Here is a 25304-nt window from a genome sequence, read left to right on the forward strand (position 1 = left end):
CGTGGGACTACTTAGAAGCGAGTCATGAACCGTCTCAGAAGCAACCTAGGAAGCGAACCGGAAGTGAACTAGGAAGCGAGGGGGAAGCGAAAAAAGAAGAAAAAAAATAAAAAATAAAATGAAAAAAGAGGGAAGCGAGGGAGAAGCGTGGGGGAAGTGAGGGGGGAAGCGTGCTTCCCATAAATGGGAAGCGTGTTTCCCACCCAAAAAAGGGGGATGCTTCCCCCACGCGTTTCGGAAGCGCGACGTTTCGCGCTTCCGAAGCGCCTATCGGGGAAGCGCGCTTCCCCTACTATAGGGGAGCTTCCGGTAACTCTGGGTGAAACCCCCTCTCAAATGCATCATTCTTGCATGGTCTTTGATCAATAAAATATTATTCTTATTCTTTGTGTTTAACCTTTAGTGGGTGTTTGTGTGTGAGATCATTTTGTGGCTTGTGAATGTTCTTTTGGTGTTTTAGTGGAACTCTTTGAGTGTCCACCTTATTGTTTTGGTGAATACATTCTTGGAAGATCTTGTTTTCTTACATGGTATAGCTTGGAGATCAAGCTGATTTTTCGGTGCATTGGAAAGCACGCCACTCAAGATTTTGAAGAGATAAGTCGTGAACCGGGACATGCCAAGACATATTGTCCTAAATTAAAAAGACCCTACGAGAAGAAGGTAGCATTGGTTGCACAAGAGTCAAGTGAGCTCAAAGCTGCACAAGAATCACATTAGGAGTATGTCTTTGACTCAACTTGTAGGAGCTCTCCAACCTCTAGTCAAAGGAGCTTCATCAACCGGAGCCACAGTCTCTTCTCTTGGCATCTCTAACCTCGATAAGACTCTTTAGCTTCTTGACTTAGGTGCCTCATTTCATATGACACCAAATGGTGATATCTTATCCGAATGTCATAACTCAAGCGAGTCAAATGTTTTTATTGCTGATGAGACATCCCTTGAGATAAAGGGAATATAAAATTTCAAAAATGTTTCAAAAGGTTTTTCTATTCCAAAAATTAGATATATTCCCAAGTTAAAATTAAATCTTTTGTTTGTCTCTCAATTATCTAACCATAGGTATAATATTTCCTGCTCTTCTATTGGTTGTCGAGTGCATGATCTGATTAGGGAAGGCCACAGGGAAGGAGGTTTATACTACATGGATTTTTTGAAAATACCTAAAAATACTTTTTGTTATAATGTTCAGAAACTGGATTTGGATTTATGGCATAAAAGACTTGGCCATCCTAATATATCCAAAATCCAGCATTTTTCAAATATGAAAAATTTTTATAATTTTGAAAATTTTACATGTGAAGATTGTATTCTTGAAAAAATTGTCATTTTAAGAAAGAACTTTTGTCTCTACACGACCGCTTGAGTTAGTGCATTCGGATGTTTGGGGCCCATCACCTGTTATATTTAAGAGTGGGTTTGCATATTATGTGATCTTTGTTGATGATTTTACTAGACACACGTGGATTTATTTTTTCAAACATAAATCTGAAGTTTTTTCATATTTTCAAATATTTTACAATTTGGTCAAAAATAAATTCAAAAGGATGTCTTTATCTTTCGCACTAATTCAGAAAGATAATTTTTATCAAACGATTTTAAAGATTACCTAGAATCAAATTGTATTACACATAAAAAATATTGTCCCTACACTCCACCACAAAATGGCTTGACCGAAAGCATAGGCACATCATAGAAAGCACAAGAACTTTGTTTATCTCAAATCAAGTACCTAAAAATTTTTGGGTCGAAGACGCTTGGACGACAGTTTATCTTATTAACAGAATGACATCTGCTATATGGAAAAATATATCACCAACTGAAAAACTCTTTAAACTTACTCATGATTATTCTAGACTAAGGGTTTTTTGATGCAAATGTTTTGTATTCATTGATAAAAATGATAAACTTTCTTCTCATGCTATTCCTTGTGCCTTTTGGGGGTATGCAAATAACCAAAAAAGTTATAAGAAATTTGTATTTCTTATAAAAAGAAAAAAATTTGAATTTGAGAATCGTAAGGACATAACTGAGTATTCTTTCTTGTTAGATCTAATTCCAAAGTTTGGTGATTGTGATATGGATCTTGATGAAGATCAGAATATTAGAAATGATGTGGTAAGTGAAAAAGAATCTTTTGACAATGAGATAAGTGAAGAACAATCTCAAAATCAGAATTGTATTCAATATTTCAGGCATAGTAATTTTGAACATCCACGTGCCCTAGAGAAATATACTAGTGAAAACAATGTAGAAATACAAACTATAAGGTCATCGAGAGTATCAAAACCTCCTGAGAAATTTGTGTCCTATGGGTCCTTTTCACCTAAGTATCAAACTTACATTGTATTGATATATTCCTTCATAGAACCCTCCAATTATTCTAAAGCAAAGAAACATTCTGAGTGGGTAGAAGTCATGAGGGTAGAATCAGATGCTTTAGAAAAGGCAAATACTTGGACTATCCAAGATATTCTCTTAGGAAAGAAACTCATAAGTTGTCGATGGGTCTATAAGATAAAGACCAAGAGTGATGAAACCCTTGATGGGTACAAAGCTAGGTTAGTTGACAAGGGATACCCCCAAGAGTATGGAATAGATTATGAGAAAATCTTTGCACCTATTGTTAGGATGACCACAATTAGAACTGTAGTAGCCCTTGCCTCTGTAAAGAGATGACCTATGTACCAAATGGATGTTAAGAATGTGTTTTTTAATGGTAAATTGATTGAAGAAGTTTGTATGTAGGCACTGCCTGGTATAGTTATTCCTAAAGAAAAGACTCTTCGCTTAGATAAGGCTCTGAATGGCCTTAAATAAGTTCCAAAGGCTTGGTATGACAGATTTAATCAAGTTGTACTTAATGTTGTATTTCAATCTTGTTGAACTGACACAACATTGTTTGTTAAGATTTCTGATGCAAGTATTATTATTCTCTTTCTTTATGTGGACGATATGATCATCACATGATATGACAAATAGAGAGTTGAAAACATTAAAAACCTTCTCAAAAAACATTTTGAAATTACTGATTTGGGGTTTTAAAAGTATTTTCTTGGTATAGAAGTTGCTTATTCCCTAAAGGATACTTAATCTAAATTTGAGTTAGAGATTGTTGTCAAGTAGGTATTTCGAACGATAAGGTTGACATTCCTGAAGTTGTAAATGTCAAAATGAAGATTGATGATGAGGAACCACTTGAAAATTCAGCACCATACAGACTTATCGGAACTCTGTCATATCTCTCAATTACGATACCTGACATTGCACGTACAGTTCACATGATGAACCAGTTTCAGCATGCTCCTACCACTATTCATATGAGAGCAGTTTTTCGTATTATTAGATATATCAAAACTTCTAGTTTTTGACGACTTTTCTTGTTTGCTTCTTCCTCCTTAGATTTACTTGCTTTAATTGATATTGACTGGGGAGATGATCCAAATAACCGACACTCAACCACTGGTTTTTGTGTATTTTTAGGTAACTCGTTGATCTCATGAAGGTGCAAGAAGTAGCAGAAAGTTTCTGTCTCTTCAACCGAAACAGAATATCGAGTCATAGCTACAACCGCTACGAAGGTGGTCTGTCGAAGGAGATTGTTGGCTGACATGGGCGTTCCATGTACAGGAGCATCATGACTGTACTGTGACAATAAAAGTTTCATCTACATTGCCAGCAACCGGATCTTCCATGAATGAACCAAACACATTAAGATGGATTGTCACTATGTACGAGAGGAATATCTACATGGCACTATTGATCTTCCCTACGTTAAAAATATCAATTGGCGGACTTCTTTACCAAACCTCTCATGGGACTTTTTTACCAAACCTTTCGCTGCCCCTAAATTTCACCTTCTCTTAGACAAACTTTCGGTTATTCAACCGTAAGTTTGAGTGTTAAAAATGTAAATGTATATACAATGTATGTGTACATATACCTAACTAAATAGTAACTAAGCATTAGTGTCTAACTAGGCTAGTTCATTTACCTTTTCTTTTTTATTTTTCTTTACTTTTTCAGCTACCTTATAGCTAGAGAAACATTGGAGAGAGAGCCCAATGGCTCTATTAGAGCTATTGGGACCTCTCCCAATGTCTCTCTTAGGAGCTCCTTTTTTGTGTGTATTTTGTGTGTATAAATAGGGTGAAACCCCCTCTAAAATGCATCATTCTTGCATGGTCTTGATTAATAAAATATTGTTTTTATTCTTTGTGTTGGACCCTTATTGGGTGTTTGTGTGTGAACCCATTTTGTGGCTTGTGAATGTTCTTTTGGTGTTTTAGTGGAACTCTTTGAGTGTCCACCTTGTTGTTTTGGTGAATACATTCTTGGAGGATCTTGTTTTCTTACAATATGCCGGGTCTACCTGTCTAGCACTTGTTGTAAGCTCTAAGGAAATCTACCATGAGTCGACCCCTATGCTTCTTCCCTTGCTTGTTAGCACCAGGGACACCTGGGTGTGCTTGAACACCATGCTTCTTGAGGCTGATGTCCTTGAGATCAAAAGTACTACCCTGCTTCCGCTGGAAAATATGGTGTCTCGTACCTAGCCGAGTGGAATGAAAGTGTCATTAAGACGGTGCATATTGTGTCTAATCCCATTGTACCAGAGATTCCTAAAATAAACAAGCTTGAAATCAAGGGTAGAAGCTTTTACACAAACTTATATGTTCGTGAAATTTAAAATGGAGGAGAGAGTCTTGAGTTCAAATCTCAATGAAAGCACCAACAAAGAGGTTATCTTGAGAACGCAACTCATGGTGTTTGGAATAGAACCATTCACTATTTTTTATCCTCGTGAAAACCAACAAGGGATCCACCATTGACGAAGTGAGCTCCCCCTTCTAGAAGCTCACATGTGCTGACGGCTCGTGTGTTGGAAGGATGCATGGGTGTCGCATGATTCTAAAGGCTGGAAGACAGTTTGTCAATAAAATACGAAGGGGTGCGCGAACCTTGGAGATCGACTACACCCTTTGAAAGCATCCTCTTCGATTCTTGCCTAAGGGACTAGGTAATTCTCAAGCGGGAGGGGATGATGCGGGCCCAATTGTGGAAGACCCAATCCAAACTCCCAAGTGCTAGAACTTGTGAGGCTCACCCATGGGTCATCACATCCTAATTCAAGCAGTGCAGACCAAGTGGGGCCCAAATGTGGATCGCCTCTTCCAATTTCTGAGCCTGAAGGCACTGTGGCACCCACTCAAGTGGCACCCCACCTTAAAGTAGAGCTCTATGAAACTCGTGTAGAGGGCTTTGAATGACTCTGTAAGAAAAGAGAAAGGAAGTCAAAGAAGACTATTTCTGGAGATCCTAAGTTTAGCCTCAGGTTAATTCTGGAGCTTCCTAATTCTGAAAAATCTAAAAATGGAGATGAAGACCCCTATTTCTGGTTTGATCTTAGCATATTTTGGGTTTAACTAGATTTAGGTTTTATCTAGTTTAAAGTCTATTTTGTAACTTGTGTAGGCATTATATGCCCCTCATGGGCCGCATCACCTAGGCTAGTCAAGACCCAAGCCACATGGTCAACCAAAGTCCATACTACCTTTGGCTGGTATAATTGTGTGACCACTATGTCAAACCTAGACTTGACCAGCCCACAAGGGTTGCACTCATCCGGTATGGTGACCCATGGATATCTCTAAGTTTAAGGGATCGACAACACCGATTCAAAACCCACGTGTGCATCCCTTGTTGCAAGGCCGAAGATCGGTGTACTCCCTGGCAAGCAAGTGTCACGAAATTGTGTGGATTCCAATACACTCCATGATGATGTCCAAGACTCAAAATATTATACATTTAAACAACAAACTTAAGAATTAAAAGACACATATCAAAATGTAAATGAATAATTTTATCCATAATGGACATTAAAAAAGATACAAAATAAAATTACATTCAAACTTCACTACAATGAACTCAGAAAAATAATGCACAACCCTAATACTACCCATTACTCTCTCAACCTTACACATTCACGCACTCACTTTATTTATAGAGGAGAAAGAGAGAAGTAAAGGAGAGGAAGATAAGAAGTCCTCTCAATAGCCAATAAGGAGAAGCCTCCCAACGGCTAGAATTCTAGCCGTTTCAAACAAGTTTGACTAGGTCCCAACGGCTAGAATTTCTAGCCATTGGGACTAAGTCAACTTGTTTGACTTAGTCCTCAATATATATATATATATATATTACAACAACAACAACTACGCCTTCATCCCAAAACAATTGGGGTCGGCGATATGAACCAACAAAGAAAATCATTATGGGTCTTCCACATGAATCCTTCTCCTCCATTCATTTCTATCCAATGCCATGTCCTCGGTGAGGTTCAAAGCATTCATATCCTTTCTTATCACCTCCATCCATGTCTTCCTAGGCCTACCCCGACCTCTTTTAAATAATAGATTTTCCCATTTCTCCATCCTTATAACTGGAGCATCATTAGGCCTTCGTCGAATATGTCCAAACCACCGTAAACGATTCTCTCTCATCTTAGTTGCAATGAGTGCAACGCCTACCTTCTTACGTATCTCCTCGTTCTGAATCTTATCTTTTATTGTATTTCCACACATCCATCTCAGCATACGCATCTCAGCTACACTCATTTTTTGAATATGATGTCTCTTGGCAGCCCAACATTCCGTACTATATAGTAAAGCGGGCCTAATAGTCGTCCTATAAAACTTTCCCTTCAACCGCAATGGCATTCTACGATCGCACAACACTCCAGTTGCACTCTTCTATTTCATCCACCCAACCTTTATCCTATGATTTACATCTCCATCAATTTCTCCATACTTTTGAATGATAGATCCCAAATATTTGAAAGAATCATCCACCGGTATTTCGTGCTCACCAAGCTTCACTACACTCCCATGACTACTTCGTTGCTTACTAAATCGACATTCCATGTATTTTGTCTTACTCTTACTCAACTTAAAACCTCTTGCTTCCAATGTATGTCTCCATAATTCTAACTTAGCATTAACCCCAACTCTAGACTCATCAATCAAAACAATATCATCAGCAAACAACATACACCACGGCACATTTTCTTGAATTGATCTCGTAAGCTCATCCATCACTATAGCAAATAGGAAATGGCTTAAAGCAGATCCTTGATGTAACCCAACCGTTATAGGAAAATTGGTTGTCACCCCTCCACAAGTGCGGACATTGAAAGAAACACCTTTCTTCATCATTGTCCACCAGAGAACGTCCCTAGGTACTCTATCGTAAGCCTTCTCCAAATCAATAAAAACCATATGCAAATCTTTGTCCTCTCTCTATTTCTCTCAATAAGTTGTCTAAGAAGATATATAGCTTCCATAGTTGATCTTCCAGGCATAAAACCAAATTGATTCTCCGATATCATGACAATCTTCCTCAACCTAGACTCAATCACCCTCTCCCAAAGTTTCATAATATGACTCACGAGTTTTATACCACGATAGTTTGTGCAATCTTGTATATCACCCTTATTCTTATATAGAGGCACCAAAGTACTCTTCCTCCACTCATTAGGCATCTTATTTGTCTGTCAAATCTTGTTAAAAAGATTTGTCAACCATTCTAAACCTTTCTCTCCCAAGCATTTCCAAGCCTCGATAGGTATACCATCTGGGCCGCCAAATATATATATTATAATAAATATATATACATATTGTATGTATATAAAAATATATATACATATGCATGTGAACGTATACGTATATGTTATACTATGTACATAAGTATGTATATATACAAATAATAAATATACATATATACGTATGTATATACATATATATACTAAATGATACATTTAATCTTAACAGCAAGGTAGACATGGGGTTCTTACACCAGTGAGCTTGCAAGTGACCAAGGTGGTTTTCGTTGTTATCGAACAAAAACTTAGACTTGATCAACTCTCAATATGCCAATGTGTTACTTCATTGTATTCATGCATGTTAATTTATGAAGACAAGTTCAAAGCTTAGACTTAGAGCACATTTGCAAGCCCATGGTTGATTTGGCACAGAGTCCTCTTCCGAGGAACACAAGCAAGTTATTCAATAGTTGATTGCGGTGCAGCCCAAGAAAACAAACGGGTTTTCGTAGTTTTTTCAGAAACTTGAGGGCTACAAATATGGAATGCTAACGCAAGTTTGGATCCCTCGGATCTCAGACCAAAGACCCTTGGTTCTAAGATCCGAGGATCTCTTGTCAAATTTGTGGAGAGAGAATACCTAAAACGAGAATCTTAGATCCTCCAATGTGAAATCCCATATTTGAGAGACGCCTTGTTCTCCATTGAAAATCAATTAAGAAATCAGACTCTCTCTCTCTCTCTCTCTCTCTCTCTCAAGGGCTAGTCCCTCTCACACATTTTGGTGTGTTGGTCCTTTGTGGTATGACTCACTTCAATGGACTGTGACTGCAGCCAAGGCCCACCTCAATCCGGTGGTTTGAACTGGGGTCTCTGGCTTTTCCAGCTTCCCCAAGCCAAGTCGTGGTGTCTTTGACCTCTCCCAGCTGAACCAGCCCTGTAGCAGACCTCAACCATGTCTGTCAAGCCTCAATAAGTCATCCTAGACCTTTCCTTTAACCCAAACCAAGTTTAGAATCCCCTAAACATGATTTCTGACGTACCCTGAAAAGTAGTCAAACTTCGTAAAATCGTCCAGTTCTAACCGTAAGGTGTCTAAGTCTGAAATTTGGACCCAATACACTTTAAGGTGTCTAGTGTCTACCCTCCAAAGATTTATTGAACTCTGTAAAGAGAACTTGATTTTACAAGTTGGCCGGTCTGTACCCAAAACCCAGTCTGTCCCACCACTTGTCCAAGTTGTATCTCCATGTCGCCGTGTTGCCTGCCCCTGAAAATTGAACCGCACCTGTCCAAGGTATCTAGATCAATCCCTCCAAATTTGGGATTTTTCTGTGATGTCGTTCGGGCGCACTGATTTTTCTACCAAACCCTATTGGAAACCTGCACCCTGTTTACCCGAGTTTGACCACTGACCTAAACCTAACTGAGGCTACCCCTTGACCAAAATTCCTAACCTAGGCCCAAGCACACATCAGGGTGCCAAATGCAGCAAGTTCATTATGAGATCATCATCATGGAAATATTCACTTCAACACTTAATTGTTTTGTTTGTAACACTTGCCAATTCATTTAACAAGACTAGATTGACATCGTGCAACTAATTCTTGACCTTCCACTTCACAAGGTCTATGTTCTTTGGCAGGTTTATCTTGCCTTAGTAGGTCACTCAATAACCTGTATGGCCTATACTTCCACTGAGTGAAAATGTCCTTATTTGATCTCACTCTATCCACAGCATGTGCATGCTTTATTGCACCTTTCAGTGAAGTTAACCTAATACCATATGTGCAATACAATCTATTAGCGAGTTTAAACGTCCACTTACAAGGAACTTGTGCATAGTATTAATTGCACTTGCTTGCAAGTTCCTTGACCATTGCATTTTTCTTCTCCTTGGTTAAGATGTTGGTTGGACTTTTACAGGATCCATGGCAAAATATAGCAGAAGCAGGTTTCTGTTTCTTCCACTGAGTATTTAGTGATTACTTGAAGTTCAGTAGAGATTTTATGGCCAGTCCAATTGCATACTGATATTTATGGTGAAACTGTGGTTAATGTCATGAAAAACACTGTTAATTGGTTCCTTGCAAGGGAAAAGCATATTGATATACAAGATGTTACTATGCTTGCAACAATTACATGGAGAAGTTAGGCCCTCACTCTATGTTGGGACTGGTCTTCTGCCTTTAATGAAGTCTCACCTCATGTTCATTATGTTAAACTATAGTGTATATGTTTGTGTGTGTATATATGTATATATAAATAGGGGTGGGCATTCGGCCTACCGGGCTTTAAGTGCGGCATGGCCCGGAGATGGCCCGGTTCTTAACAGGCTTGGGTTTGAAGAGCAGCCCATGGCCCGACCCATTGGCCCGTTGGGCCAATGTGAAGCGGGTCGGGTCCGGCTCGGCCCAAATCCATTTGTAAATAGTAATAATTAACAAGTTCTCAACTTCCCATGCACCCAATTAATTATCTGTATGAATTCCATAAAATTAATGTAACTAATTAGGTAAAGAGTAATAGTTACCAAGTTACTATGCAATAGTCTATGTCACATGGGTGCGGGTGCAGGTGTGGGTGCGACACGGGTGCGGCGCAATTTTAAAATTTTTGGACACGGGGACTCGGCTATATATATATATATATATATATATATATATATATATATATATATATATATATTATTTAAAAAAATGCACAGACACACAGTCTGTGTCTGTGACTGCAGCACTGTGCACGGCACAACACGGATTGTGCACAGCACAACACAGACTATGCACAACACAACACAGCACAGACTGTGCACTGACTCTTTTTATTTGTTTTTTTTAAATAAAAAATATAAAAAAATTCATTTTTTAGGGACAAATGGACATTTTTGGACTCGGTCAAAGTTGACCGAGTCCAAAATGTGGACGGACTCAGACTCGGACTCGACTCGTTGACCGAGTCCGACTCGGCGTTGACCGAGTCCAGGCCGAGTCCGAAGCCGCACCCGTGTCGGGGCGTGTCGACTCGGGTGCGGCACCTCCCTAGCCGAGTCCGTGTGACATAGGCAATAGTTAATTTTTTCAATTTTTATATTATCAAAAAATTAATAAATAACTCAGGCCGATCGAGCCGGTCCGGTAGCCCGCGGGCCGACCTTGGACGTCCCACATATATAATGAGCCGGGTTTCGACTCGGTACCTAACAGGATCGAGCCTAAAACCTTAGCCCAAACTCGACCAGAGTTACCGGAAGCGCCTAGGCATATGAGGAAGCGAGCTTCCCCGAAGCGCGTTTCGAAAGAACGAAACGTCACGCTTCTGAAACGTGCAGGGAAGCGATTCCCTTTTTTGGGAAGCGTGCTTCCCATAAATGGGAAGTGCACTTCCCCCTTGCTTTCCCCACGCTTCCCCCTCGCTTCCCGCTCCCGCTTCCCACTCCCGCTTCCTCAACTGGCAACCATGAACCCGACCCATGGAGGGTCGGGCTGGCTTGGCCCATCGGGCAGCCCGGTACATCAGGCTGCCCCTATATATAAATGTATACATATTTATATGTATACATGTGTGATTCTTTAGGTTTGTAATAGGTTATATCCTCTAAGGGCATTTTGGTCTTTTTATATGATTGTAATAGGTTCTGCCCATTAGGGGCAGATTTGATTTTTTTTGTTTTCCTTTTTGTTTTTTGTTTTTTGTTTTTTTGTATTTAGGCTTTATGGTCATTTGACTATATAGGTGTTGGGTGCTCCACAACGGCTATATTTCTAGCCGTTGGGAGCTCCCCAATGGCTATATGGGCTCTCTTTTAGCCCTTGTGTGTGGTCTAGAGTTACTGGAAGCTTCTGAGGTAGGTGGGAAGCTCGCTTTGGAAGCGCGATACTCCTCACTTCCAAAACTCCATGGGAATCTCAATTCCCCCACGCTTCTTCTATGCTTCCCACACGCATTGTCCATCCTACCTTACATGCTTCCTATATGTTTTTCTCACGTTTCTTTTCATATTTTTCATGTGCTTCGTCTCCCGCTTTCACTCACTTCCCATGTGTTTTCTCTAAATTGGTAATCATTATTGTTAGATTTTAACAAAAATTTAATTCTTTACTGAAAAATCATGAAATATAAGAATAATCAATTTTGTTTTAGTTTTTATTTGCTTTATGTCTGATTCCTATTCAGTTATCATATTGCTTCTTTTTTTATTCTTATTTTGCTTTCAAATTGATACTTCGCTTCTCGCTTCCTACAAAATTTAAAATACCTCGCTTCTCGCTTCCGCTTCCTGTATCGTTTCTCGCTTCTGCTTCCTAGTCTGGCATCCTTGGTGTGGTTTATATAAGGGACCTCTTGTCCCTCTTTTATGTATGTTTTTTCTTAAGCATGTTATGAATAAAGCATGCTTGTTGTGTGCTCTCTTGAGTAACATTTGTGAGTGCTTGTGGTGTGCCATTGTGGCCATTTGTATTTGCCCATTAGTGGCTTACGTATTATCTCATTAGCATTGTGTTTGTGATCGTGATTCAAAGAGCTCATTTCTACTTCAAGATTTCATTACAGATTACAGGGTACTTGTGTCGTTGGTTTCTTTGTGTCATGAAAGAGAAAAATGTACTAACCAATGACAATGATAAAGACTTTAAATATAAACTAGGTTTTGCATTGCAGCACATTTATGAAAGATGATTCAATGTTGAGGAATATGTTCATTGTTTTCCAGGTTTTGGGTCATTTTCGTAGCGTCGAATTAATGAAGGTTCCACTTAGATATCCACACTTTGAATGTACATTTCCTGAGTTGGAAAGTGAGCTTTTAAGAAGACCAGAATATGAAAAAGAACTGAACCCTGAACTTCAGGAGCCAGAAGAACATTTACCCCATAAAATAAGTTCCTTATTGTATGTAAGCAAGACAAACTAAACATAGCCATGTTAAATTTGGTGGCAGCAAGGTAAAGGAGACCATGAGTCGCGATGTTGGTCACTGGTAACTTGGCGGCAGGTCTGGGCAGACTGTAACAAAATAACATTCGAAGGAGCTGCCCCTAATATGCAGCTGGTTCAAAAAAGAATCAGCAGAGAACTCAGAGAAGTGGCCAAATCGGGACAGGGTCATTCTGCAGGGTAACAGGGGAAACTGCAGGTATTTAGGTTGCAATCAGCGTAATCACGTGAAGGGGTGGAGATATTTTAAACCGGATTAGGATGACATGTCTTTCTTAATGCCCTGTAAATTGAATTGTAATATTAGAAAATGATGTATTATGAAAACTAAAGAATGAAATTGCCTTTCCTCTAAAAAAAAATCAATGCGTAAGCTCTCCCAAAAAAAAAGTCAGCTATATAGAAAAGCTGCACATACCATGCGAAACGAAACTTCTCCGCTTCCAACCACATATGACCTTCCAGAACCAACCGCACCTTCTTCATAACCTCGAACACTGTTAGTCCCACCAATAGCAAATGCTTCATGTGGAGAGAAATTACCCACAACAGTTCCACCAGTCAAACTGCATAATGATAGAACGATATTGTATTTTTTTCTTTAAATAAATAATAAAGAAAAATTGAGGAAAGAAGATTTTCTGGAGGACTTAGATATGGCTGACAAACTTCACATAATTAAGTAAAAATTCTGCAAACAACATGAATACATATAAACGTGTATGTGCATGCATGTACATGTATATATATGTATATATATTATTTATAATAATGTAATAGGTAAATATCCTCTAGGGGTATTTTCATCATTTTACTCTAATAGGGATTGTTCATTAGGAACAGTTTTTTTTTTTCTTTTTTTTTTTGTAATTTGCCCTTTTAAGCAAGGGATCTATGGTCTTTTGACCATATAGTCATTGGAGGCTCTCCAACGGTCATAAATATGACCGTTGGGAGCTCCCAACGACTCTATTGGGAGCTCCCATTTGGTCTCTCTCTCCCTTGTAAGTGTATATAAAGGGGCTTTGTTCCCCCTTAATTGTTAATGCTTCTCTTAAGCATTTATGCTCAATAAAGATGAATATTTTTTACATTTTGTGTTTTTCTATTTAGTTCCTTAATGTTTTATATGTTGTTGGCTATTGTTTTGTCCTATAGTGGACTTGTGCTTGTGTACATTGTGATTGCGATCTTGTAAGCCCTTAATGACATTGGTTTGTGCCTATGCACTTTTGTGATCGTAATCTTGTAAAGCCCTTAGTGGCATTGTTTTTGTATTTTCCGCTATTTCATTACATGGTATCAGAGCCAAGAAATTTTTCTTGGCATTTTGCCTCTTTTGGGTCTTGGAAATCTTTGGTTCGAGTTCATGCTTCGTGAATGATAGCTTGGATTCAAGGAAAATAGACTCAATATGTATCTTATATCTTTAAGTATTTCTTATGTTATCTAGTCCATGCATTATGCATGAGAAAACACTTATTTTCTTTATTGTTAAAATTTATATATATATATATATATGTTATTATTATTAAAATAAAAAAAATCTCTTTAAATAGCTTTTTAATCATCATTGGACTTATTTTTTATTAAATATCTTATAAGACTTATTTGTTTATTTTTTAAATTAGATATATGTATGCTTTGAAATCATGTTTGAATCTTAATTTTTCAAAACTTGCTTTATTTGATATATATGTATACCATCGTGTATGCTTGAGCATGTATTGTTGGCATTTAGATGCTTTATTTGAATAAGTCATGATTATAAATGTCAAATCATGTTCGTATTGTTGAACTTAGTTTTGTTCTTTTTTGATAAATTGTTATATATTTTAAAATAATTTGAGATATTTCAAAATAATGATGTGTGTATTTCACAAGTATAATTTTATGAAAATTTGTTTGAATTTGTATTTAATATTTCTCTTTACTCTTGGTGTATTAAAAGTAGCATATAAAGTATTAAAAATGATGATCTAGCTTATAAAATAATTTTTATTGATATTTGATTCTTATGCACTTATGATTGCCTTACATGCTGAATAAGATTGTTTGTTTATGTATAAGGTATTGAGCATAATTTCTTATAGGAAGTCATTCACTTTAATAAATGTCTTTTATGGGTTTTTTGTGGAACAATAGTTATGATATTAGGTGTTTATATTGTTGATCCTTTTTGTGATACTTATGATTATGTTATTAGTCTCATGGCATTATTTTATATGCTTTAAATGTGATTTAAATATTATGTTTCATACTTAGTTTTTAATAAAATATTAAGTTGAGAATCATGAGAAAATTTCTTGTGTTTTTATGAGAGTTATATGTGTTTCTCTCGTGGTTCACTTTAGTAATTGTCCATTATTGATAGACGTGTTTGTTCACTTAGATCTTTGGTAGATATGTGTGTTCTTGATTAAAGACTCTTGATTCATTTCATAGTTGTTATTTATAAAATATAAATTTTATATTGCGCCCTTAGCGCCTTAAATCTATCACTTGCATATATGCTTAAATTTGTTCCTATGCATGTCTTTTGTATAAGATAAGTGGCTTTAACTTATTTAGATTATTGCATATATATGAGTTCTTTTAATCTCTTTGTGAGAATTCATGATTAGTTGTACTTATGTATGCACTTGGGTCTTTTTATATATGGTTCTTTAAGAATCTCTATATATATTTTGGTCATCTTTAATGACATTGATTGTCTCTCACAGTAGACTTATAATCTAGATTGAGTTGTCTCTCTATATATCTTGCTTATATTAACGATGCTTATGATTGCACTATATTCAGTCCAAGTTTTTAATCTACCGTTATTGGATTTGATTTGAAACTTTATTTTTTCAAATCGGTTTTTACATTTAAACCTACTTGTTTGGAAAATTATTTCTGTGAGTATTTATTGCCTTCTTATAGCATTTGTTGTGTCCATCACAGAATTTTATATAATGCATCATTTTTCTTAGTCTTGTTATTTTTTATTCAGAGATGTTGAGGTGACTTGTGTGCACCTTGTTGTTAGTTTAGATTGTCAACTTATGGTTTGACTCTAATTGACAATTGTTTGATCTCTAGATCTGAGTGTGTTGTATCACTCATTTGTTGTAATGACTACTGTTATTATGGATGCTTGTAACTCTATTTATCTGTGATGGCTATCTATTTTTGAAACCATAGTGTTTCGAAAGATGGTTAAAATTGATATTTTTATTGTTTTCATTAGAAGTTATCTTACCTTTTGTGTTTCCTCCTATTATGCCTCTTATCTAAGTGTCATTATATATAGACAAGAGCTGTTTGTTCACACCTTCGTGTGTGTTTTTAGCCCATTGTTGGTATTATGATTACACTCTTGATCTAGTCGTTGATACACTTGATTTTTTAGTGTTATTATAAAAAATATTTATTCACACCTTCGTGTGTGATTTTAGCCCATCGTTAGCATTATACTCTTGATTTAGTTGTTGATACACTTGATTTTTTAATGTCATTATATGTACACAAAAGATATGTATTCACCTTCGTGTGTGATTTTAGCCCATCATTGGCATTATGCTCTTGTTTTAGTCATTGATATATTTGTTTTTAAGTGTCATTATATATAGACAAGAGATGTTTATACACACATTTGTGCGTGTCTTTGGCCATTTAGTAGCATGATGATTATGCTCTTGTTCTAGTAGCTGATACACTTGATGTTTGAGGTTTGGAGGCTTAGAAAGTGATTGCATGTGGTAGTTAAACTATTGTTGAAATTTGCCAAATATCACTTCTTGATATTTGTGAGAATTTAAATATCTTCATATTTTTCGCAAATTAGTGTTGATTTGCAAATACCATTCTCTTTGTTATGTGGTTTTTTTCTTAAATCTCTTCTTGAAATTTTGAATCTTTTACTACTTATTTTTTCTTGTACAGAAGATGTTTATGGATAAAAATTTCAAGCATTTTTTGCATACTTGAGGTTTTCTTTATATTGTGAGCCTTCTTGTGTGTGCCTCTTTGTGGGTGTTGAGAGTAGGAGTGGCAATCGGGTCGGGTTGGCGGGTCGTATCGGCGAGTCAGCATACCTCAACACGAACCCGACCCGTTTATTAAATGGGTCGGATGTAGCAAACACGAACACGAACCATTTATTAAACGGGTAACCTGACACGACATGGTTAACCCGTTTAATAAACGGGTCGGGTCGACACGATTACACGACACCCATCGCAGATTCGTAGCCCGCCCTCATTGTTCAGATTTGCAGAGGGTTTCGACCCTCTGCTCTCTCTTTGTCCCTCCGATCAGCCTCAGGACCGTCGCTGTGGACATCATCGCCTGACGCCTCACGCCTGAGGTGCTGCCAAGAGAAAGGGCGGAGCCCTCAGTGTTGTCGGAGAGAGGTAGCGGCCAGGCTACATGCATTCCCGGAGGTCGACCCACCTTGAGGTGCATCGGCTCAATGTGGGAAGCGGGTGCCAGAGAAGGAGACAGAGGAGGTCGTGAGAGGCAGCGGGAGGTCCCTCCTCTGTCGGGCCCTTGCTGCCACAGGTGCTGTGGGAAGAGGAAGCAGAGGACGATGATGGTGCTCGGTGCCCCACCGGAGGTAAGCGAGGTGACGCTGGGGGACCGCATTGAGCCTCCTGTAGTGGAGAACCCCTTTCGTGGGGTGGTTACCTCAGCCAGGTGGTTGCTGAAATTTATGGTAACGGCAGCGGCGAGGGCTACGACCATCGCCGTCACTGGTTCGTGTAAACGGGTTGCGAGTTGACGGGTTGACCCGCCCGCCTAACCCGTTTATTAAACGGGTCAAATGGGTTGGTGGGTTGGCATACCCCTAACACGAACCCAACCCGTTTAATAAACGGGTTAGGAAGGTCGACCCGTTTACAACACGAACCCGTTTAAGCCAAACCCGAACCCGGCTAAGAAGCGGGTTGGTGGGTCGGGTCAGATTTTGCCACCCCTAGTTGAGAGTGTGTTCCTTATGAAAACACTTGTGTGTTGTCCACTTGATATTGATGGACACTTTTGTTCGTAATTGAAGGCTATTTGATTTTTTACATTAAAATCATGTATTTTAAGTGCATTTTATTGATAAAAATAGTTATTTTTATTGTCGTCTTATGTGCATTAAATATGTTTTAATTATATGTTAGATATATATGTGTGTTTCATATTGATTATCTTGAAGTTAATTAACTCTTTTTTTTATTATATGCATGCTTGAAATGCTTAGGATATTATTTATGCATAATTGTTTATCTCTTCTTGATGAATCATGTCCTTTAATGATCAAATTTTCTTATGGCCAATGTTATGTTTTCTTAAAAAATATGTTGATTTTATAATTTTGGTTTGATTTCATAAAAATTCATCTTCGAGGAATACTCCGCTTGTCTTTCTTAATGATTATCTAATGTTTCTAAAAATTATTACTACTTTGTTTGAAAATTTTGTTCTTGTTTTAAAATATACTGGTTTTAAAACTTTATAACTATTGGGCTAGGATATTTTCCTTGTATAGTTGGAATCTTTTGGTTAGTTCACTCTAGAGTAGAGTTACCAGTCGAGGAAGCGGGAGCGGGAAGCGAGAGGCACTTTCAAAAATTTAGGAAGCGGGGGACCACTTAGAAGAAAATTAGGAACTGTCTCTGAAGCGACCTAGGAAGCAAACCGAAAGCGAGGGGGAAGCGAAAAACATGAAAAAATGGAGAAGCGAGGAGGAAGCGTGGGAGAAGCGAAGGGGAAACGAGGGGGAAGCATGGGGGAAGCGTGTTTCCCATCAAAGGGAAACGTGCTTCCTATAAAAGGGAAGTGTGCTTCCCAAAAAAGGGGGACGCTTCCACACGTGTTTCGGAAGCGCAACGTTTCGTGCTTTTGAAGAGCGTATCGAGAAAGCGCGCTTCCCCATATGCCTAGGCGCTTCCAGTAACTCTGCTCTAGAGGCTCTTAAAGATGCGATGGATTGAGAAAAGACATCTTCGATGCATCATGTCGTGAAGATGGAGATAGTCGATACATGTGTTTAGAGATGACCACCAATAAAGGCATTTGAAGACTTGGATCATTCTCATTAATTCTCTGTTGTATTTCTAAACTTTCGGTAAATCACACCGTAAGTTTGAGGGGGAGTGTTAAGATGTATATGTATATACATGTAGGTATGTATTGTCATACATATATATTTGTTTCATATTATACATATATATATATATATATTATTTATAATAATATAATAGGTAAATATTTGCACTTGTGGAGGGGTGACAACCAATTTTCTTATAACGGTTGGGTTACATCAAGGATCTGCATTAAGCCCTTTCCTATTTGATATAGTGATGGATGAGCTTACGAGATCAATTCAAGAAAATGTGTCGTGTTGTATGTTGTTTGCTGATGATATTGTTCTGATTGATGAGTCTAGAGTTGGGGGTAATGCTAAGTTAGAATTATGGAGACAGACATTGGAAGCAAGAGGTTTTAAGTTGAGTAAGAGTAAGACAGAATATATGAAATGTCGGTTTAGTAAGCAACGAAGTAGTGATGGGAGTGTAGTGAAGCTTGGTGAGCAAGAAATACCGGTGGATGACTGTTTCAAATATTTGGGATCTATATGGAGAAATTGATGGAGATGTAAATCATAGGATAAAGGTTGGGTGGATGAAATGGAAAAGTGCAACTGGAGTGTTGTGCGATCGTAGAATGACATTGCGGTTGAAGGGAAAGTTTTATAGGACTACAATTAGACCTGCTTTAATATATGGTACGGAATGTTGGACTGCCAAGAGACATCATATTCAAAAAATGAGTGTAGCTGAGATGTGTATGCTTAGATGGATGTGTGGAAATACAATAAAAGATAAGATTCGAAACGAGGAGATACGTAAGAAGGTAGGTGTTGCATCCATTGAAAATAAGATGAGAGAGAATCGTTTATAGTGGTTTGGACATATTCGGCGAATGCCTAATGATGCTCCAGTTAGAAGGATGGAGAAATGGAAAAATATATTAGTTAAAAGAGGTCGGGGTAGGCCTAAGAAGACTTGGATGGAGATGATAGGAAAGGATATGAATGCTTTGAACCTCACCGAGGACATGGCATTGGATAGAAATGATTGGAGGAGAAGGATTCATGTGGAAGACCCAGAATGATTTCCTTTTTTGGTTCATATCGCCGACCCCAATTGTTTTGGGATGAAGGCGTAGTTGTTGTTGTTGTTGTATAATAGGTAAATATCTTTTAGGGGTATTTTTATCAATTTACGGCCCTATTCATTAGAAACAGTTTTTTTTTTCCTTTTTGTAATTTGGCCTTTTAAGCAAGGGCTCTATGGTCTTTTGACTAGAGTCGTTGGAGGCTCTCCAACGGTCATAAATATAACCGTTGGGAGCTCCCAACCACTCTATTGGGAGCTCCCATTTGGTCTCTCTCTCCCTTGTAATGTGTATATAAAGGGGCTTTGTTCCCCCTCAATTCTTAATGCTTTTCTTAAGCATTTATGCTCAATAAAGATGAATATTTTTTATATTTTGTGTTTTTCTATTTAATTCCTTAATGTTTTATATGTACTTAGTGCTTGTGTTATTGCTCCTTGTTGGCCATTGTTTTATCCTATAGTGGACTTATGCTTGTGCAAGTTATGATTGTGATCTTGTAAGCTCTTAATGGCATTGGTTTGTTCCTATGCACTTTTGTGATTGTAATCTTGTAAAGCCCTTAGTGGCATTGTTTTTGTATTTTCCGTTATTTCATCACAGCATGTTCATTGTGTAGATAGATTTGTGAGTGGAAGAGCTTTTGCTGGGCATTCTCAAGTATTGACCATAAGATATATTTTTTGGAACAGAACATATGAAGACTAAATTTTTTATGTAAGGTTTTGGAAACTGTCATCCAAGGGCGTTAGAGAGGATATGCAGAATTCCCTATGCCTCCTGTTTGGGAGGAAGGAAATAATGTGGGAGATGAAACAGGTTGGTACTGGCAATGCCATATCCCTTCTATTTCCTGGTTTCAACTACCACCTTTGAGAGGTGATTGTTGTGAAATCCAAAATCTTTATCTAACACATCTACCAGTGTCTCAACATTTATCAAACAACCCATTTTCCCAAGAGAAGAAAAAAGTTCTATATAATATATAATCCAACAGTTTTGTGCTCTCAGAAGGCCAGAATTCTCTATTTACTCACCTCACCTCACTTGTGCAGAATGGATTTGCAGCTGGGCCGAAAAAGAATCCACAAGAGTAAGAAGTGGCACATTATATGGAAATGGTGGATGCCATTTCAATGATTTCATGGTGGCTTACTTAATGTGAGGAATATGTGTTTTCAATTGGGTTTCAGCTAAATCTACATTCCTACATTTTAGAATACAATTTGATATTTCTTCTCTTGCAATTTAAACAAAAACTGAAATTGTGGGGGGTGGTGTGTGTGTGTGTGGGGGGGGGGGGGGGGGGGGGCTCCTCCTCTTCCGACAGCGGCCTTTTATTTATCAGCATTGACTTAAAACTGTTAAAATATATATACCCTGCATGCACCCCCGCAACCAAGTCTTTTTTAAAGTACCGCACCCGCATATATGTAACATAGTTCATATTTAATTGCTCTATGGATGCATCTGACAAAAAGAGGCCTATAACCCTATCATCACCGGTGCCACCAGCAACAGCTTCCTCCAGATTCATTAGACCTTGAGGTTTCTTTTTTGTCAGTCCTCTTTGGGACACCCTCCACGCCATAATTAAGGTGCCCATAAAAAATGGGCTAGAGTAGATAGAACTCCACTTGAACTTGAAACTCACAAGAGCTTGAATGGTGGATATGTATGAGGTGAGCCCTCAGCCCTCCCACATGGGGTTGGCAACCCACCTTCATGAGTTTCTAGGGCTGCACAACGAGCTGAGCTAGCTCGAGCTCGGCTCGTTTAAACCCAACTCGGACTCGTCCGAGTAAGTAAACGAGCCGAGCTTGATCAGGCATTCAAGGTTGATTAATGATTAAGCTTGATTAGCCCGATTAAGCTCGTCCAATTGTGTCATATGGCGACTAATTTTAGGATATGTATTATTTTTGTTGACTTTTAGTCACAAAACCTACTTTTAGCTAAGTGGGTAACGTGTATACCGTGTATACATGAGGTCTTGGGTTCAAATCCCGCTCTCTATGCCAATGATTTTTTTTTTAAATGTAAGTTAATTGGCTCGAGCTCGAACTCAAGCCGAGTTTGTATACAACTTTTCAAGCTCGGCTCGAGCCCGGCTCGTGTGCACCTATGAGTTTCCAACATTACATGCCAAATTTGAAACATAATTATAAAGATGAATTCATAAGGTTATGCGAGTATAATCAGGGCTTTTAATAAATGGGGACCTAAGCTGCTTACAGCCTTAACAAGCTTCGCTGGAGCCACTAGTTGCAAGGAAATGCCAATTCTAGCTGGAATCTTATAAGGAATTTCCAAACAAATGGTGAAAAATTCAAATCCATCAAAAACCCAAAATCCTGCATTTGGTAATTATTGGATTTGGCATTTTGTTGCCAAATATTTTCTCCCGAACAGAGTCTTATGAAATAGAAAGTATGAGTATCAAGCAAACAAAATTTCCAGTCAACTAAGTAGAATAAAAGCAGTACATGAAAGCCAATCAACAAAGAAATACAAAAATAATATTGAGGACATCAAATCATTCAGAAGAAAGAATCACCATTGATCTATGTCACATAGACACGGCAACCAGGCAGCTGTACCCGTGTCCACATGGGTACTGGTACCAAACACAGCACGGGTACGTGCTAGTCCGGATCAGGTCGGGTCCAACCTCGACCCAACCCAATTTTTTTTTTGTTTGACCTCAATGAAAGGCAGGGAGGAAGAAGAAAAAGGAGGAAGAAAAATAAAGAGGGAGAGGAGGAGGAAGAAGAAGAAGAAAAAGGAGAAGAATGAAGAAGAAGAAAAAAAGAAATAAGAGAAGGAAGAAGAAGATGAAAGAGAAAGAGGAAGAGGAGGAGAAGGAAGAAGAAGAAGAGAGAGAGAGCATACCGGATCCTATTTTCTTCTTCTTCGAATCTAACACATAAAGAAAGAGAGAGATATTTTGTGCCTTATGTTTTTATTAAAAAGAGAATTGCATTCCCCCTCCCCCTTATTTTTAAAAATTACAGTCACCCCCTCCCTTATAAACTTTTTCTTTAATTTATGATATGGACCTTCCCCTGTCCACTTTTTTCAAAAAATTACAGTCACCTCCCTTACAAACTTTTTTTTTAAATTTTTTATGTGGACCTTATTATAGATCCAGACCCAAACTCTCTTTCTCAACACACACACACACACACATATATATATATAGTCGTGTCCCCGTACCCTCATTTTTTGAAATTGTTGCGTCATACCTTTCGTACCCGTACACATGTGACATACCCAATAGGTACGGTAACAAAGCAATTTTATTTTGAACTTTAATTTAAGTTCTAACTTATCTAAAGTAAGAACTCTCCCTTGACAACTTCAACCAAGGTTGTACGTATCGTATTGTTACCCATATCGGTTGGGCCCAAAGTAACACCGTATTGTATCGTATCATAGACATATCGTAAATTTTTAATAAATTTTTTCTAAAAAATCAGAAAAAATAGCAAAAATTCTAAAAAAAATCATATCACATGAAACAATGATGAATTGCACAAAATACAACCATAAAATCATATATGAAGCATTTATGTATCTATGAGTTGCATAAGACGTCATCAAACATCAACTATCTCACAAGAACAATGCAAAATATTAAATATCTTGCAATTAAGAACATGCCACAAGACTCATATTTTCATATTATATAAACTAAAATATTATGGTAATAGTTGCACTCGATTTTCAAACAGTTTTCACTCGTTGCTTGAGTGCCCCATTATTATGTCGGATCATCTTATGCCATCTTTGTTAGAGGAGTGTGGAGTCTGATTTCTACTTTTATATAAATTTTTAATTTTCGTGAATTCATGTTCGCGGTAAGTTAGCGGGGGCAGCGTCCCCCGAAGCAAAAAAAAATTGGAGAGTAGCTTTGTAATTTTACTCATATTAAAGATTTTTTTACCTTAACCCCTTTTTTGAGTGAAAAATAATGGAAATGCACTTTTTTTTACCTTAACCCACTTCTTTGGGTGAATAAACTGTGGAAATGCACTTCTAATGGCCTCTAGACAAATAGAGAAATCGGCCCTCAAAAGGTATTTAAAACAAAAAATGACAAAAGTAACTTTCGGCCTTTTTAAATTCTGTCGAAGGTGTATCGTACGATACAACACGATACAGAAGTGTAATGTACAGTACACCCAATACGTATATGATACACACTCGTATCGTGATACGAGTGTACGAGTGCATCATATCGCAAAACCCAAAAGTAACAATACTTACAACACTGACTTCAACAACTATAATGATCATTGAGACATACCACTGATGTAGCGATATTTTGAAAACAAGACAATGCTATATCATACAATGGGAAAACTATTAAGGGAAAGAATCATGGTATTTTCAAAATATCAACAATTTTAAAAATAAGACAATATTATAAATGATATTTTGACAACCCTTTTTCTGTCTTTTTTTCAAATATGATTTCTTCTTCCTTATTTTCTGAAAACTTTTCTGCTTTTTATTTATATTATTGCCAAAAAAATCCAGAATCTATGCATTTTTTTGTGTTATATATATATATATATATATATATATATATATATATATATATATATATATATATATATATATATATATATATATATATATATATATATATATATATATATACTTGTTTAGTGTTGATATTTATAAAAGAAAAGACATAACATCCCAAGAAATTGCATTGACAAGATTGATAATGGTAATTATGTTAATGATATAGCAATATACTTCAATTACAAGTACCTATTCATGAAGTAACATCACGCATGCCTCCAATATTGTGAAATCCTAAAGCTTTATAAACTAACAAAAAATTCAGTCACTGTACTACTTCGAATATAGAAAAAATAAATTGATCAAAACAAAATAAAAAAAATACTAGCCCATAATTAGTCAGAATTTATCAACAGACAGCATATAACAAAAGATGCTATGAGAGAAAATAAATTCAGCAGCCAATAACTATGTACCTCAAAATGAGGTGAGCTGGGCCAACTCCCATTCCTGTCCTAGCCCGAGCATTCACTCTGTTGAAACAAAGCCACTCCGGAAATACAGGAAGCCCTTGTTCCATGGTAAACACAAACTGTAATGACAATCACAAAGTTTCAGTGGTTAAAATAAAGACCAATGCACTATCAGCACCAAACACACAACAAACAAAGACCAAGGAGGCGATAACACTAACCATCGAAGAGCCATGATCACCAGAACCAGTATAGACAGTCTCAAGCTTCGCAATGAGCATATCATCATACATATTACCACTGAAATTAAATAGGACAAATTAAAGCATTTATATTAAAAGGTCAGCAGAACATAGAACAGCAAGAAATGGCAAAATATAGGGATCTATATAATTCGTTCTGAGATCACCCATCTCGAGAGCAACCAAGAGAAAATACAGACCTAAAAGTTAGTGGACTGCCAAATGCATCCTTGAAGATGGGCTCTCCCTTATCATCACGAGCACCAGCATGCTGAGCATATTAAAGTCCTGAATTAAGATATATTTTGCCAAAGCTAACTTACGATCTAACTATTGAATTTCATTCACAGGATTGATGATGGCCTAAACCAG

General features: G+C 37.4%; 1 protein-coding gene across 2 annotated transcripts in view; it reads right to left on the reverse strand.

The window, feature by feature from the left end:
• The window catches only part of LOC149828943 (outer envelope protein 80, chloroplastic-like), an 83683-nt gene that overhangs the window by 18648 nt on the left and 39731 nt on the right, over positions 1-25304 (reverse strand). For both annotated transcript variants that reach the window (XR_016434093.1, XM_090017011.1), the window contains exons 11-14: positions 25133-25203; positions 24912-24990; positions 24694-24809; positions 12951-13098 (exon numbers count right to left, since the gene is read on the reverse strand). Coding sequence is in view for 1 of the 2 variants with exons in the window: in XM_090017011.1 (XP_089873137.1) it covers positions 12951-13098; positions 24694-24809; positions 24912-24990; positions 25133-25203 (414 nt within the window). In the remaining variant the exon portion in view is untranslated. The remainder of the gene's footprint in view (positions 1-12950; positions 13099-24693; positions 24810-24911; positions 24991-25132; positions 25204-25304) is intronic.

This window comes from Nuphar pumila, chromosome 9, assembly GCF_984573655.1.
Source record: "Nuphar pumila chromosome 9, dmNupPumi1.hap1.1, whole genome shotgun sequence".
Lineage (NCBI taxonomy): Eukaryota > Viridiplantae > Streptophyta > Magnoliopsida > Nymphaeales > Nymphaeaceae > Nuphar > Nuphar pumila.